This window comes from Molossus molossus, unplaced genomic scaffold, assembly GCF_014108415.1.
Source record: "Molossus molossus isolate mMolMol1 unplaced genomic scaffold, mMolMol1.p scaffold_m16_p_4, whole genome shotgun sequence".
Taxonomy (NCBI): Eukaryota; Metazoa; Chordata; class Mammalia; order Chiroptera; family Molossidae; genus Molossus; species Molossus molossus.
In genome coordinates, this window is record NW_023425377.1 from 50,709,600 (window position 1) to 50,725,407 (window position 15,808).

At 39.7% G+C, this 15,808-nt stretch overlaps 1 protein-coding gene across 5 annotated transcripts in view; it reads left to right on the forward strand.

Moving 5' to 3' along the window:
- Positions 1–15,808, forward strand: part of RNF130 (ring finger protein 130) — a 288,916-nt gene that overhangs the window by 189,990 nt on the left and 83,118 nt on the right. For all 5 annotated transcript variants that reach the window (XR_004956501.1, XR_004956502.1, XM_036241177.1 and 2 more), the window contains exon 5: positions 12,156–12,238. Coding sequence is in view for 3 of the 5 variants with exons in the window: in XM_036241177.1 (XP_036097070.1) it covers positions 12,156–12,238 (83 nt within the window). In the remaining 2 variants the exon portion in view is untranslated. The remainder of the gene's footprint in view (positions 1–12,155; positions 12,239–15,808) is intronic.

Here is a 15,808-nt window from a genome sequence, read left to right on the forward strand (position 1 = left end):
GAAAGTATTATTCTAAGCGAAATAAGCTAAACAGAGAAAGACAAGTATCATATGATCTCACTTATTTGTGGAATATAATGAATATAACTGTCTGAAGAATGGAGTAGTCCCACAGATGTGTAAGTGGGGTAAATAAAGACTGACAATCCCCAGAAGAGAGGGTGATGTGGGAGAGATAAACCAAGGAACTTATATGCATGAACAGTGGGCATGGACAACAAAGCTGGGGACAGGGTGGGGAGGGAGAAGGAGGAGGGAATCAGTGGGGGGGGGGGAACATCGTAACAAAAATAAATAATTAATTAATTTAAAATAATAATAAAGTGTTCACCTTTACACAGTTGACAGAACTTATGATGCTTTTCATTATTTCTTGTAACTCTTATGGCAGCATCTTTGTTGCTAATATTTGCCGATGAATCATACCGTGAGTTCCGACAACTTTGGTGATTCATTCAGTACCAAACGTTGAAATCCAGATCGACATCCTAGCATAGCTGGAGCACCATCTGTGCAAACACCAGAAACCTTTTCCCAAGAGATCTTATGCTCTTTCAGAAATGAACCAACTGTGTCAAATACATCATGTGCAGTATTTGTCATTTCAAGAGGTTTGCAAAAAAGAAACTTATCTTTAAACTCACCATCATTAATATACCTCATGTAAACCAGTAACTGTGAACAGTTTGCATCATCTGTAGATTAATCAAGCTGGATGCTAAATATTGGAAGTCGAGCAGATTTAATTTCCTGGATTACCTGATCAAGAATATCAGCAGACATGTCATCTGTTCTTCTGCGGACAGTGTAATTAGATAAGGAAATTGCACTCAATTTCGTGACAAATTCGTCTCTGATCATAACTCGAATAAGTCTTTGGCCGCTGGCAACAGTAAATCCTCAGCAATGGTGTGAGGTTTTATAGCTCTGGTGATTCTGAGTGCCACCAAATATGAAGCTTCAATGACTGCTACATTTTGTTTGTTGTACTTGCCACCAGTATCAAGTCTGGCTTTCTTGAGTCATCAGCCTTGCTTCTAAAATAGTTGGTATTCTTGCAGGCAAAGCTCAGATGCTTGCTATTAAAATGGCATTTAATTTGTTCGGCATCATAGATTCAGCTGATAGAACTTCACAACAAATAACACATTGTGGTTTCTCCATTCCCGCTGTAATTATTGAGGTAAAACAATACTGTAAAAAATCCTCACTATATTTTCTTTTTTTAATGTTCTTCTCTACATGATCCATTGTCATGGGATGGTTTGCTAATGAAAATAATATATAACAATAGCTTTAATACAAAAGATGATACTTGGCATAATTTAGTCAATACAGTTCATTAAAGTTTCCTATGGTTTAACATTCTCTGTGTTGTTTTTGTTTTTGTTTTTTACATACCTGCTACTATCACAAGGGGCAGTATTCGCATCAACCACAGCTGAATATCAAAAGACCGATCAGCATCCACATTAATTTTCCATGGTACAGATAGGTTTTTTGGGGGGTTTTTTTGTTTGTTTTTTTTGTTTTGCGGGGGGTGGGGGGGTGCAGTAGTTGGGGATTTTTACAGTAAATGATTTTACATTTACCCAGTAATTATAATTCATGAAGTATCGTTTTACTTCCAATACTGCTGCTTTCAACACAGTAGCTGCTTTTAACAAAGTAGCTGCTTTCTACACAGTAGCAGCTATGTTCATCAGAGATATTGGCCTATAGCTTTCTTTTTCTGTAGTATCTTTTTCTGGTTTTGGAATTAGAATTATGCTGGCCTCCTAGAACGAGTATGGAAGTCTTTCTTCTTCTTGAACTTTTTGAAATAGATTGAGGAGAATGGGTGTTAGTTCTTTTTTGAATGTTTGGTAAAACTCTCCCGTGAAGCTATCCGGGCCTGGGCTTTTGTTTGCTGGGACAGTCTTGATTACCTCTATAATTTTCTTAGTTGTTATTGGTCTGTTCAAATTTTCTATCTCTTCCCGGTTCAGTTTTGGGAGACTGTGTGTTTCTAGAAATTTTTCCATTTTGCTTAGATTGTCCAATTTGTTGCCATATAATTGTTCATAGTAGTTGTTAATGATCCTTTGTATTTCTGTGGTGTCAGTTGTTCCTTCTCCTCTTTCATTTCTGATTTTGTGTATTTGGGTTCTCTCTCTTTGTTTCTTGGTGTGTCTAGCTGAGTGTCCACCAATCTTATTTATCTTTTCAAAAAACCAGCACTTTGTTTCATTGATCCTTTGAATTGTTTTTTTGGTCTCTATGTCATTTATTTCTGCTTTGATCTGTACTATTTCCTTCCTTCTACATGCTCTGGCGTTTTCTTTCTATTTGCTTTCTAGTTCTTTAAGTTGTGAGATTAGATAGTCTATTAGAAATTTTTCTTGTTTATTGAGGTAGGCCTGTAGTGCTATGAACTTCCCTCTCAGAACTGCTTTTGCTACATCGCATAGATTTTGTGTTGTGTGTTCATTTTCATTGGTTTTCAGGAAGTTTTAAATTTCTTCCTTGATCAACATGGTAACCCATTCATTGTTCCATAGCATGCTATTTAGTCTCCATGTTTTCAAATGTCTTTGCGTGTTCTTGTTGCAATTGATTTCTAATTTTATGCCATTGTGATCTGAGAAGATGCTTGATATGATTTCAATCTTCTTGAACTTGTATAGACTTAGTTTTTGCCCTAACATGTGGTCTATCTTTGAGAATGTCCCATGTGCACTTGAGAAGCATGTGAATTCTGTAATTTTGGGGTATAACTCTCTGTAGATATCTATTGAATCCATTTGGTCTAGTGCTTCATTTAGATTCTGTTTCTATGCTAATTTTTTGTCTAGAGGATCTATCCAGTGGTGTCAACGGGGTGTTGAAGTCCCCTGCTATGATTGTATTGCTGTTCATTTCTCCTTTGAAGTCCTCCAGAAGATTTTTCTTGTTTTTTAATCCTCATTCGAGGACTTTTTTTTGTTCAGATAGAGTGGGAGGGGGAGAGAGAATGAGAAACATCGATGTGAGAGGGACACATCGAGTGGCTGCCACCTGCACGACCCAACCAGGGCCGGGGACATATTGCCACTGAGGTACGTGCCCTTATTGGGAACTGAACCCAGGTCTCTCTGGACTCCAGGCCCAGTCTCCAGTCGCTGAGCCAAACTGGCCAGGTCTCCTCCAGGTTTTTAATATATTTTGGTGCACTTATATTGGGTGCATATATGTTTACCATGGTTATATCTTTCTGTTGGATAGATCCTTTCAATATTATGTAGTGGCCTTCTTTGTCTCTAGTTATGGCCTTTATTTTGAAATCTATTTTATCAGATGTGAGTATTGCTACCCCAGCTTTTTTTACCTTTCCGTTTGCTTGGAAGATTTTTTTTCCTCCCTTCACTTTCAACCTATGTGAGTCTTTTGTTGTGAGTTGGGTCTCTTGTAAACAACATATAGATGAGTCATGCGTTTATCCAATCAGCTACCCTGTGTCTTTTTATCGGAGCATACGATCCATTTACATTTATTGTGATTATTGGTATGTACTTATTTATTGCCATTTTTGTTTAGTGTGGTTATATTTTCTTCCTATTTCTTCTAATTACAGCAGTCCTTTTAACATTTCTTGCATTACTGGTTTGGTGCTAATGTATTCCCTTGGCCTTTTTTTTTTTAATCTGGGAAGCTCTTCATTTGACTTTCTATTTTGAATGATAACCTTGCTGGATAGAATAGTCTTGGATTCAAATCCTCGTTTTTCATGAACTTGATTACCTCATGCCATTCCCTTCTGACCCGTAGTGTTTCTGTTGAGAAGTTAGCTGATAGCCTTATTGGGGTTCCTTTGTAGGTAACCTGTTGTTTATCTCTTGCTGCCTTTAGGATTTTCTCTTTGTCTTTAATTTTTGGCATTTTAATTACTATGTGTCTTGAACTGGGCTTTTTTGGGTTCTTCTTAGTAGAGGATCTCTGTGCTTCTCAACTTGAATGCCTTCTTTTTTCACCAAATTAGGGAAGTTTTCTGTCATTGTTACTTCTAATATATTCTCTAACCCTTGCTCATTTTCTTCTTCTTTGGGGACTCCTGTGAGGTGAATATTATTATGTTTCTAGTTGTCCCACAGTTCTCTTAAGCTGTCTTCCCTTTTTTTAACTTTATTTTATTGTTTGTTTGTTTTTGGTTTTCTGATTGGTTGATTATTTTCTACCCTGTCTTCTAATTCACTGATCCGGTCCTCAACTTCTTCTACTTTGCTGTTTAATCCTTCCAATGTGTTCTTTATTTCTGCTATGTCATTCTTTACTGCTTCTTGTTGATTTTTAATTTCCAATTGGTTGGTTTTCAACATTTCTATTCCTTTACTTTTGGTGCTGATGTCCTTATTCATGCTGTTGAGCTTCCTCAAGATCATGGCTCTGAATTCTAGCTTTGTTAATTTGGTTAACTGTTCCTTATTTATCTCATCTTTGGTAGAGGTCTCTTGTTCTTTCATTTGGCATTTGTTTCTTTGTTTCACCATTATGGCTATCACAGTGGACTTTGGAACCTGCCAAATTTTTCATGTGGGTGTTAGTGTTCTGCTATTTGTGGCTCCCTCTACTGAGTGTCAATGCGCAAGGGAGGACCCATGTTAAACTCACCTGTCAAGTCTTGCTTTCCTGGGTAGAGGTGCAAGCCCAGGAAAGGTTCGGTTATCCTCTAGTTTTTTGCCTGGAGGCTATTAGTCCCAGTTACTTGAAGAGCCTTGGCTTCTCAATTTAATGAAAAACTCCCTCAGGTGCTCAACATAAGGGTATTTCCTGAGGGTGGTGCCATTGCTGGTTGTTAATGCACCTCAATTTGCATTTCAATGGCCCGTGGGTGGAGTTGAATCTTTGAGGGCAGGGCCACCGCCTCCCCCCAGAGCTCTGGAAAGGAGTAAGATGACCACTGTCCTATGTGGCTGCAACTTAGCAAAAGCTCTGAGCACCCTCCAAATCCCAAGTGTCCCCACACAGTTCCAATTCAGTCTGCCCTCCCTCTGACGGAGATCAAGGTGAATGGCTGTGGCTATTTTAGCGTCTGTCCCGGCTCTGCTCTGTGGAGCCGCTTGGGAGTTTAACCCCAAGGGTGCTACTCACAGCTCAGACCACTGCTGTCTGTGAGCTCCCAGCCCCCTTCTCATGCCTCTGCAATTCTACCAGGATCGATCAGTGTCCCTGGTTATATGGTCTTCGCAAGCTGCTTTTCTGTTGCTTTTTCCCCGCAATAGGTCTTTATTTTCATTGTAATTCCAATTTGGTTCTGGGAGATGGTCTGTGTAGCTTTCATTCACTCTGCCGCCATTTTGGAATTCGTGAGTGTTTTCTTTTTTTATTAATTTTAGAGAGAGATGAAGGGAGAGGGAGAGATAGAAACGTTGATGAGAGAGAATATTGATTGGCCACCTCCTGCATGCCCCCCACTGGGGATTTGGTCTACAACCTGGGCATGTGTCGTAACTGGAAATTAACCAGTGACCTCTTGAAGTCTGGGTCATCGCTCATCCATTGAGCTACACCAGCCTTGCAATTTTGTGTGTTTTTTTATTGTAATTGATTTCTAGTTTCATGCTATTGTGATCTGACAAGATGCTTGATATGATTCCAATCGTCTTGAACTTGTAGAGACTTAGAGTGTTTCCCAATATGTGGTCTGGCTTTGAGACTATCCCATGTGAACTTGAGAAGAATGAATTCTGCAGTTTCGAGGTGTAATTCTTTGTGAATATCTATTAAATTCATTTGATCTGGTACATCATTGTTGCTTAAAGTGGCTGTGATGGGGCTTCTTGACATAGATGGTTACTGAAGGATGGGGGAGTATCTCAACATAGGTACTCAGGCCTCAGCCTTCACAGCTCAGTCCCCAGAGCCATGACCCCCAACACTGAGATCCAGGTCCAAAGCTCAAAACTGTCAGAGACTCTTCTTTGCCTACTGGCTGGCAGGCAGTCTCTGGATGTTAATGAGCCTCAGGTTGCTCTTCTTTGGGCCAGGTAGTGTTACATTCCCAAAGGAGGGGCAGTTACTTCATCCCCATTCTACAGCCACTCTGGGAAAGGACTTTTTGAGGAAGATAGCTACTGTCTTTGGGGGAATGACTCAGCATTGAACTCCTCACAGCGTCCTTCCCAGCTCTTTCCCCCATGCCACAAACCCCCAACTCTCCTCAAACAGTTTTAGTCCAGTCTACCCCCCCTCTGTTGGTGCCCAAGGTGACTGGCTATTTCTGTAATATAATGCACTGGCCTTTCAGGGAAGTGCCATTGTTCCCTGTGCCTCTCCCTGGCCTACAAACCTCTGCTCTGGTGATTTTCTCAGCCAGGTATTATGTGTGTGCCTTTCTCTGTTCTGCCACTCTGTGCTGGGTAGCCAGCGTGGGGTTTTAACTCCCGAGTTCTCAGGGGGAACTGCTCATAGCTAAGACAGCCCTCAGCTACCTGTGGACACCCAGTCAGCCCTCTACTGCCTCCACAGCTCCTACCAGTCTTGATTTGGGGTCTTCTTTATGTCACTGATTATAAGGATTCTCTCCAGCTGCTCTTCATTCGGCTTTTCCAGACTTGTCTTTATTTTAGTTGTAGTTCCAGTTTGGTCCTGGGAGATTGTCTATGTATCTTCAATTCACTCCACCCCCATTTTGGATCCTAGTTTATTCTTGTGCATGGTGTAAGACAGTGTTGTAGTTTTATTTTTTTGCACATATCTGTCCAATTTTCTCAGAACCATTTGAGTATACTATCTTTATCCGATTGTATGTTTTTGCCTCCTTTGTTGAATATTAATCAACTTTAGAGGCATGGGTTTATTTCTGGGCTCTCTGTTCTGTCCCAGTGATCTCTATGTCTGTTTTTTGTTTTTGTTTTTGTCTTCTTTTTAATCCTCACCTGAGGACATTTTTCCATTTTTTGTTCAGATAGAGTAGGAAGGAGAGAGAGAGAGAGAGAGAGAGAGAGAGAGAGGGAGGGAGAGACATCGACGTGAAAGGGACACATGAAGTGGCTGCTTCTCGCATGACCCAACCAGGGCCGGGGACAAACTGCAACGAGGTACGTGTCCTCAGCGGGAACCAAACCTGGGTCTCTCTGTGCCACAGGCCGATGCTCTAACTGCTGAGCCAAACTGGCCAGGGCTCTATGTATGTTTTTATACCAGCACCCGTTGATTTGGTTACTTTGGTTCTGTAGTATAGTTTGATATCAGGTAGTGTGATTCCTCCAACTCTGTTCTTCTTTCTCAAGATTGCTGTGAAATATGCCATTGGTATCCTGATAGGAATTGCATTGAATCTATAGATTGCTTTGATGGACATTTTAATGATGTTAATTCTTCCTATCCATGAATATGGTGTATGCTTCCACTTATTTGTATCTTCTTCAGTGTCTTATAATTTTCCAAGTACAGGTCTTTTATATCCTTAGTTAAATTTACTCCTAGGTTTTGTTTTTGGGGTTTTGTTGTTGTTGTTGTTGTTGTTTTTAAGTAATTTTAATGGGATTATTTTCTTAGTTTCCCTTTCTGATAGTTCATTGTTGGTACATAAAAATTCAACTGATTTGGATATTTACTTTGTATCTTGCTACATTTCTGAATCCATTTATCAGCTATAGTACTTTTGCAGTGGATTCTTTAGGGTTCTCTCTCTCTCTATATATATATATATATATATATATTTCATGTCATCTGCAAACAATGACAGTTTTACTTTCTTTCCATTTTGGATGCCTTTTATTTTTTATTCTTATCTGGTTGCTGTGTCTAGGACTTCCAATTCTATGTTGAGAAGGTGGTGAAAGCAGACATCCCTGTCTTGTTCCTGATCTTATGGGAAACACTTACAGTTTTTGCCTTCTGAGTGTGATATTGGCTGTGTGTTTGTCATATATGACCTTTATTACATTGAGGTATGTTTCCTCTATTCCCATTTGCTGAGTTTTTGTTATAAATGGGTGTTGGGTTTTATCAGATGCTTTTTCTGCATCTATTGATATGATCATGTTATTGTTATCCTTCATTTTGTTTATGTGGTGTATCACATTTATTTATTTGTGGATATGGTACCAACCTTGGATCCCCAGAATAAACCCTACTTGATCATGGTGAATAATCTTTGTAAAATATTGCTGGATCCAGTTTGCTAATTTTTTTGTTCAGGATTTTAGCATCTGCATTCATTCATCATGGATATTAGCCTGTAAAAAAATTTTTTGTAGTGTCTTTATCTGGTTTTGGAATTAGGATAATGCTGGCTTTGTATAATGAGCTTAAGAGTCTTCCCTCCTCTTCAGTTTTTTGGAATAGTTTGCAGGGAATATGTGTTAGTTCTTTGAATGTTTGGTAAAATTCACCTGTGAAACTTTCAGGTCCAGGACTTTTGTTGGGAGTTTTTTATTACTGCTTCAGTTTCATTAGTTGTAATCTATGTATTCATAGTCTCTGATTCCTCCTGATTCAGTTTTAGAAGATCATATGTTTCTAGGAACTTATTCATTTTGCCCAGATTGTCCAGTTTGTCAGCATATGGTTGTTTATAATATTTTCTTAAAATCCTTTGTATTTCTATGGTGTCACTTGTCGCTTCTCTTACATTTCTAATTTTATTTATTTGAGTCCTCTCTCCTTTTTTTTTTTTTTTTTTTTTATGAGTCTGCTTTAAGGTTTGTCACCCTTGTTTATCTTTTTCAAGAACCAACTCTTGCTCTTATTGGTCTTTTGTATTGTTTTTTCGGCGCTGTTTCATATATTACTGCTCTGATCTTTATTATTTCCTTCATTTTACTGACTTTGGGTTTTGTTTGTTGTTCTTTTTCAAGTTCCTTTATGTCTAAAGTTAGTTTGTTTGCTATTTTTCCTTTTTTAAATGTTTTTATTGATTTTGGAGAGGGAGAAGGAGAAACATCAATCAGCTGCCTCCTGCACACCCCCTACTGGAAATCGAGTCTACAGTCTGCACTTGTGCCCTGACTGGGAATCAGATCAGCAGCTCTTAGTTCACGGAACCATTCTCAGCCAACTGAGCCACACCAGCTAGGGCAAGATTTTTCCTGTTTCTTGAAATAGGTCTGTAATGCTATGAATTTCCCTCTCAGGGCTGCTTTCACAGTGTCCCATGGATTTTGAATTGTGTTTTTATTTTTCTTTGTTTAAAGATATCTTTTTATTTCATTCTTCATCTCATTGTTAACCCATTTATTCTTTAGTAACATGTTATTTAGCCTCCGTGTCTTTGTATGTTTTTCTCTTATGATTTATTTCTAGTTTCATGCCATTATGGTCAGAGAAGATACTTGTTGTGTGCCCTAACATGTAATCTATCCTAAGAAATGTTCCATGTGCACTTGAAATGAATGTATATTCTGCTGCTTTGGAGTGAAATGATCTGTAAGTGTCAATTACATCAGTATAATCTAGTGGGTCATTCAAGGCCACCATTTCCTTGTTGATTGTCTGGAAGAACTATCCATTGATGTCAATGAGGTATTGAAGTCTTTTACTATGACTATATTACTGTCAATCTCTCCCTTTAGGTGCTGCTATGTTGAGTGCATAAATGTTTATAAGGGTTCTATCCTCATGTTGGATTACTCCTGTTATCATTATGTAGTGTCCTTCTTTGTCTCTTACTATAGGCTTTGCTTTAAAATCTGTTTTGTCAGATATAAATACTGCTTCTCCAGCTTTTCTTTCCTCTTTCATATGCATGAAATGCATTTTTTCCATCTCTTTACTTTTAGTCTATATGTTATCTTTTGTTCTGATGTGAGTCTCTTGTAGACAACATATAAATGGGTCTTGTTTTCTTATCCATTCAACTCCCCTATGTTTTTTGTTTGGAGCATTTAACCATTTACATTTAAAGTGATTGTTGGTAGGTACTTATTGATTGCCATTTTATTCTTTTAACTTTGTTCTTCTGTTTTTTTCTTCTTTTCCTTAAAGCAGACTCTTTAACATATATTGTAATTCTGGTTTAGTGGTAACAAACTCCTTTTGCTTTTTCTTGTCTAGAAAGCTTTTTATATCTCCTTCAATTTTAAATGCTTGCCTTGCTGGGTAAAGTAGTCTTGTAGGTCCTTTCCTTTCATCACTTTGAATATTTCATGCCAGTCCCTTCTGACTGGAAGTGTTTCAGTTGAGAAATCAGCTGAGATTCTTATGGGAGTTCCCTTGTAAGTAACTAACTGTCTTTCTCTTGTAACTTTTTTGCTATGCTTTCTCAGACTTTCCTATGGTTTCTTTGTGTTTTATTTTGTTATCAGTTAAATGGAAAACTGGAGATCCACATTTCAAGAGAGTGTTGGTTAACAGGGATTTTAATGTGGGCTCAGCATTTGGCAAGAAGGGCACAGTGAATTAGGGTTGGGTCTGATAGCATAGGGGGACTGGATCAGAGAGGCAGAGACACAGGCTGTGGCTGAGACTGCTCACCACAGTTCCCCAGTCAAATCTCAAGTCATGTTAGAGTCCTCCTTCTGTTTTGTGAGACCAAAACAGCAACTTAGAATTAGACCCTACATTGCCCTGGCCAGTTTCTCAATGGTTAGAGCATCAGCTTGCGGACCAAAAGGTTACGAGTTTGATTCCTGGTCAAGGACACATATGTGGGTTGTGGCTCTGAACCCCAGCCCCCATTGGAGTTATGCAGGAGGCAACCAATTGATATGTCTCTTTCACATCTCTCTCTCTCTCTCTCTCTCTCTCTCTCTCTCCTCCCCACCCCCCTTTCTTCCACTTTAACTAAAAAAAAAAAAAAATCAATATAAAAATATCCAGGTGAGGATTAACAACAACAACAACAAAACATTAGATCCTACATTTCATATAATCAAGTTATCTAGAATGAAAAACAAATTGCATCTCTGGAAACAAAACCAAAATTGTTTTCTGCTCAACACCCAACTCTATAATGTTTTAACAGAGAGCTCTGGAAGGATCATATCAGCTGATTCTCCAAACACAGTTTTACCACTTTATTGACTTGACTCATTTTTAATCCCACTGTCTTAATACCACCACGACTGATTTTTCATGACACAGCTCCTGAATGTGGAGACATTATCAGTAATCTGTACTGTACACTCAGGAAAGAAAAAAGTAAAAACCGTTGCAGAATATATAAGCAGCATCACAACAGCTGCACTGAACCTGAGGAGCAGTGACAGTGTAACACTCTCTTGGCCTGGTGGTCTTCATGTGCCACATTAATTTCATCCTGCTTTGTCCCTCAGGCTAGCACAAAATAATCTTTCCTAATTAAAACCAACACCTCTTCTAAGTGTTTATCTATTAGACCTGTCAAGAGTTGACCCAGAGTTCAGTCCAGGTGGCAGTGGCATGACAAGTAGTGTCACCTTTCCTGGCTTAAGTTCCTGGGGATGCTCTGTTTAATGGCAATTCAGGGAAATCCATCCCCAAACCAGAGAATGAAGGAAATCAGTTACTCTGGATGACCAAATGCCTGACTGAATCTTTCTGAGTCTTGAAAAAATGAATAAAAGATCTACTACCAAGCTGAGCCCATGAGTTTTCTACCCCAAGCCTATGACCATCCATCCTTGAGGCAGTTTTCTAGATAACAGTCTTATGGGGCTCATCATCTTTTCTTGCTGTACTTAACCACATGTGACTGTTGGTGGGCACCCAGATGTGGAGGTATGCAGTGACATGTACTAGACCAGAATAGTGATGCAGCAGGAGTGGGGAAGAGAATATGGACATGGTCCAGGCTGACAGCTGATTTGAATCTTGAAACAAAGTAGAAGAATTCTTAGGTGTGGAAAGGAAGTAGAGGAGGGTATGGGGGGAAAATGGTGATAGACAGAGACTTGACTTGAGATGGTGAACACAATACAATGTAAAGATGATGTGTTGTAGGGGAAAAAATTAGAATTCTGACTTCTAAGATGTTATACAAACAGGATTAGTATTAATTGTTTCAGCATAGTTTAAAGATAAAATAGATTGGTTTAGATATAATTGAGTTGATATAGTTAAGCAAATGGAAACATCAAATTTTTTTTATAACCTTTCACTTCATAATCACTTATTTCCTGTAGTTGGCACAGGAATATTCTTATCTAGATTGTTGCTCCTCCATTTATGCACTTAGCTTTAGTGTGTGACTTTGGTTCCTGTGCTTTGCATTTCAGGAAACAGACCCAGACTTTGATCACTGTGCCGTCTGCATAGAGAGCTATAAGCAGAATGATGTTGTCCGGATTCTCCCCTGCAAGTACGTCAACTTTCTTTGTTTAAAAAAGAGCACTAGTAGTATGGTTTATATGTCTCCCTCTCAGAGTGGTGATGCCTACCGCTTTTCAGAGCTACCTTACCCAGGGCTTTTCCGACAGGCCGAGGCCCCGCTGCACACTGTACATAGTGGGAGCTGCAGTTAGTGGTGAGCATGCTCCCCCAGCTAGAACTGACTGCACAAGCCTTTCTCTCTAGTTATGAGAAAAATGGGGACACAACCTCTGGCCACTTCCAATAGTCTAAAGAGCATTAAGGTAAAAAATATTTAATTCTATTACATCCATGGATTTCAAAACTAGCCACCATTCCCTTTCTCCTTGAATCAGAATACATCCCTAGGCCTTCTAATGAAGTCTCAGCAGTGCTCATGTGGGCAGGGTGCCAAAACTATAGGGACTTGGGTTGTCCTTTTCTGAACCTAGGTTATGGAGAATGGGAGGGTAGATAGGTGCCACATGCCATCTCCAGGTCAAGTGCTCTGCTCTGTGCAGTTCACATTTCCTGTCTCCTGTAAGAGGGTCAAATGTTTTCTCCCCATGTACACTGAAGGGTCATGAAGCCAACAGTACATGCCAAGGCCAAATTGTTCAGAAATGATATAAAAGTTTGCTGTAATGCTAGCGCTCCTTACATAGGGCCCATACCTTCCCTCCAAAAGGAGGGTGTTCACCTGTACTTTGGCGCCCTAAAAAGAGTTTGTTTTCTGTATTAGCCTGTCAATTCCTACCTTGGTGCTACCCCATGCTAGGGAATGTGAAACATTAAAATATACAGTTCCAAGTATTGATTAGAAAAGTAGGAAAGCACCTATTGAGAAGCCTAAAATCAAAGATTTTTTCTCTTCCTTCTCCCTGTGCTTTACAACACATCCCCACAACTCTGAGCCTCTAATAATGTAGGACATGAATAAATAAAATAATTAGTAGCAGTTGTCTCCATGAGCCTACTAGTATTATTTTACGTATTCACAAAGTGATTTATTTTGAGCCTAGAAAGATCTGCGTGTTAAAAAATCATGGAACTTAAGAATAACTAGTCTACATATAAAAGTAAATCTATAAAAATAAATGTAAGCTGTTCTATAGGAAACTAACTTAACCATTACCAGCTGTGTATTCATTTAGTCTAAAGCATGAGACCAAAGGAAACACACATACAAATACAACTTGGTAAAGGTCAGCAGGATACATCACAAAGCATGGTCCGCTGTTACCTACTTTTTCTTCTTATTATTATTATTTTTTAATCCTTACTCTAGGACATATTTTCCATTGATTTTTTTTTTTTTTTTTTTTTTTTTTTTTTTTTTTTTAGAGAGAGTGGAAGGGAGGGAGGGAAGAGGGAGAGAAAGAAAAAAAAAAACATCAATATGAGAGAGACATGTTGATCAGCTGCCTCCTGCACATGCCCCAATTGGGCCTGGGGATTGATCCTGCTACCCTTTAGTGTGTGGGCCAGTGCTCTAACCACTGAGCAACACTGGCCAGGGCAGCTGTTGCTTGCTTTTTTAAAAATCAGTGTGTGTTTTGTTAAATACCTATTTTTACCTGCACAGATTTTTTTTGACACCAGAATGACCAGGGAGAAGCCAACTCTTTCCAAATACTTTGTCTTCCTATTTGAGTTCAGGGTCCAGAACCTATAAACAAAGGCCTCCAAAACCAGTTATCACTAACCTGAGTGTCTTCCTCAGGGGTCTCAGCTGGAAATATGTTATTATGGGAGGTTTGTTCCCCATTCTCTCCATCCTTTGAGCATTGGCTTTTCCAAAATTTCTTTTTTTTTTTTTTTTTTTTTTCTGATCAAGTCTTGTTTATTCTGGGGAGATCCACACAATATATAGGGCAAGAAGCAGAAAAACAAGAACATTTGTTGCCAAGGGGTAAGTTTGTGGTAACCATCCCAAAGCAATTTCAAGTTAATATCCCGGGTGGAACAAAAGATAAACAGAGCATAACTGGCTGAGTAAATGGTTACTTAAAGGATTTCATTGTTAGTTCTCTTTTTTCTTAATTTAGTCCAATGCTTTTGAACCCTGACTCTGTATCAGACTCAGTGAGGAACTTTCAGGAACACAGCTCAAGTGGAGCCAGGCATGTTTGTATTTAATAAGTACCCAGGTGGTTCTGATGCTGCAGGGTCACACCCTCCTTGGGTATCCAGAGCTCTGGTGGTCTTAGCTGTTTTTATGGTCACCTGCCTCCCAAAGACTCATCTCAACCTCTGTGTTTGTGGTCTGCTCTTTTTGTTGTTATCCTCACCCAAGGATATTTTTTCCATTAATTTTTAGAGAGAGTGGAAGGGGGAATGGGGAGAGAGAGAAACATCGATGTAACAGAGACATTGATTAGCTGCCTCCCTCATGCACCCCAACCAGGGCTGTGTATCGAATCTGCAACCCAGGTACATGCCTTTGACCTTGAATCGAACCCATGACTTTTCGGGCATGTGGGCCGATACTGTAACTACTGAGCCACACCGGCCAGGGCTGTGGTCTGCTTTTGAGTATCAGAATTTTGGCAAACTTCATGGCATTTCTTATACCCATAGTTATGGCACCACTCATTCCTGCCCTGCCTTTGTGTCAAAGTTACCCTTTTACTTTGGAACAGGTTGTTTGTTACACTTACATCTTAAGTCTCAATAAGTTGTAGCTTTTTCTAAACTATGTAGCACACCCTGCCCAGCAAAACATGTCACCTCACTAAAATGGTAACAGTGGCATGATTCTGAGGTATAATAAAAAAAATAACTTTGTGCATTGAGCAACAATTCTGTGGGAACCAATTTGACAACTTCTGACCTGGAATGGGATTTCTCAGCCATGGCACTGTAGATGTTTGGGACCAGATGGGTCTTTGTTGGGCATGGGGATGGGGGGACTGTATTGTGCACTGCAGGATATATTAAGCAGGATCCCTGGCTCCAGCCAGTGGATGCCAGTAGCACGCACGTGAGCACACACACACACACGCACAGCTATAACAATTCCAGATGTCTCTAGTAGAGAACCGCTGACCTAGAAGATGGCTGCACACAAGTACTTATCTTTACTCCAGATCTTCTCCAAGCCTCTTCTTTCCGATATATTCTTCTCAGGTACCTTCAAATTAACTCGTGCCTTGTGTCGCTAATACTTTGTTCCCTCTGCCTGGATACCCTGCCCTTCCTCTTGGGTCTGTAGGTCTTTGACACTGGGTAGAGGTGTGATTCTGCTGCTTCTTCCTTTTACTCTTGTTGCCAGGCAGCTCTGGTTTCTCTTGCCTCCCAGCGGTGCTACAGAGCCTTTCTCTTTCCCTGGCTGGCTCTCCCTGGTCCTCATAGTAGCACTTTCAGGTATATTTGTTCTCCTTAAACACCTTCACTCATTCCTTTATTCCTCACTGTCAGCAAATACCTTCACCATCAACTTCAAAGAGAAAACAATGGCTATCAGACAGTTGAAACTCTGCTTCCTTACCCAAGCCTTCACCAGCAGCTGCCTTCACACCCACCCTCAAAGCTTTCCCTCATCCTTTTTTCTGAAGGGCCTCTTTGTACCAACCCCTCC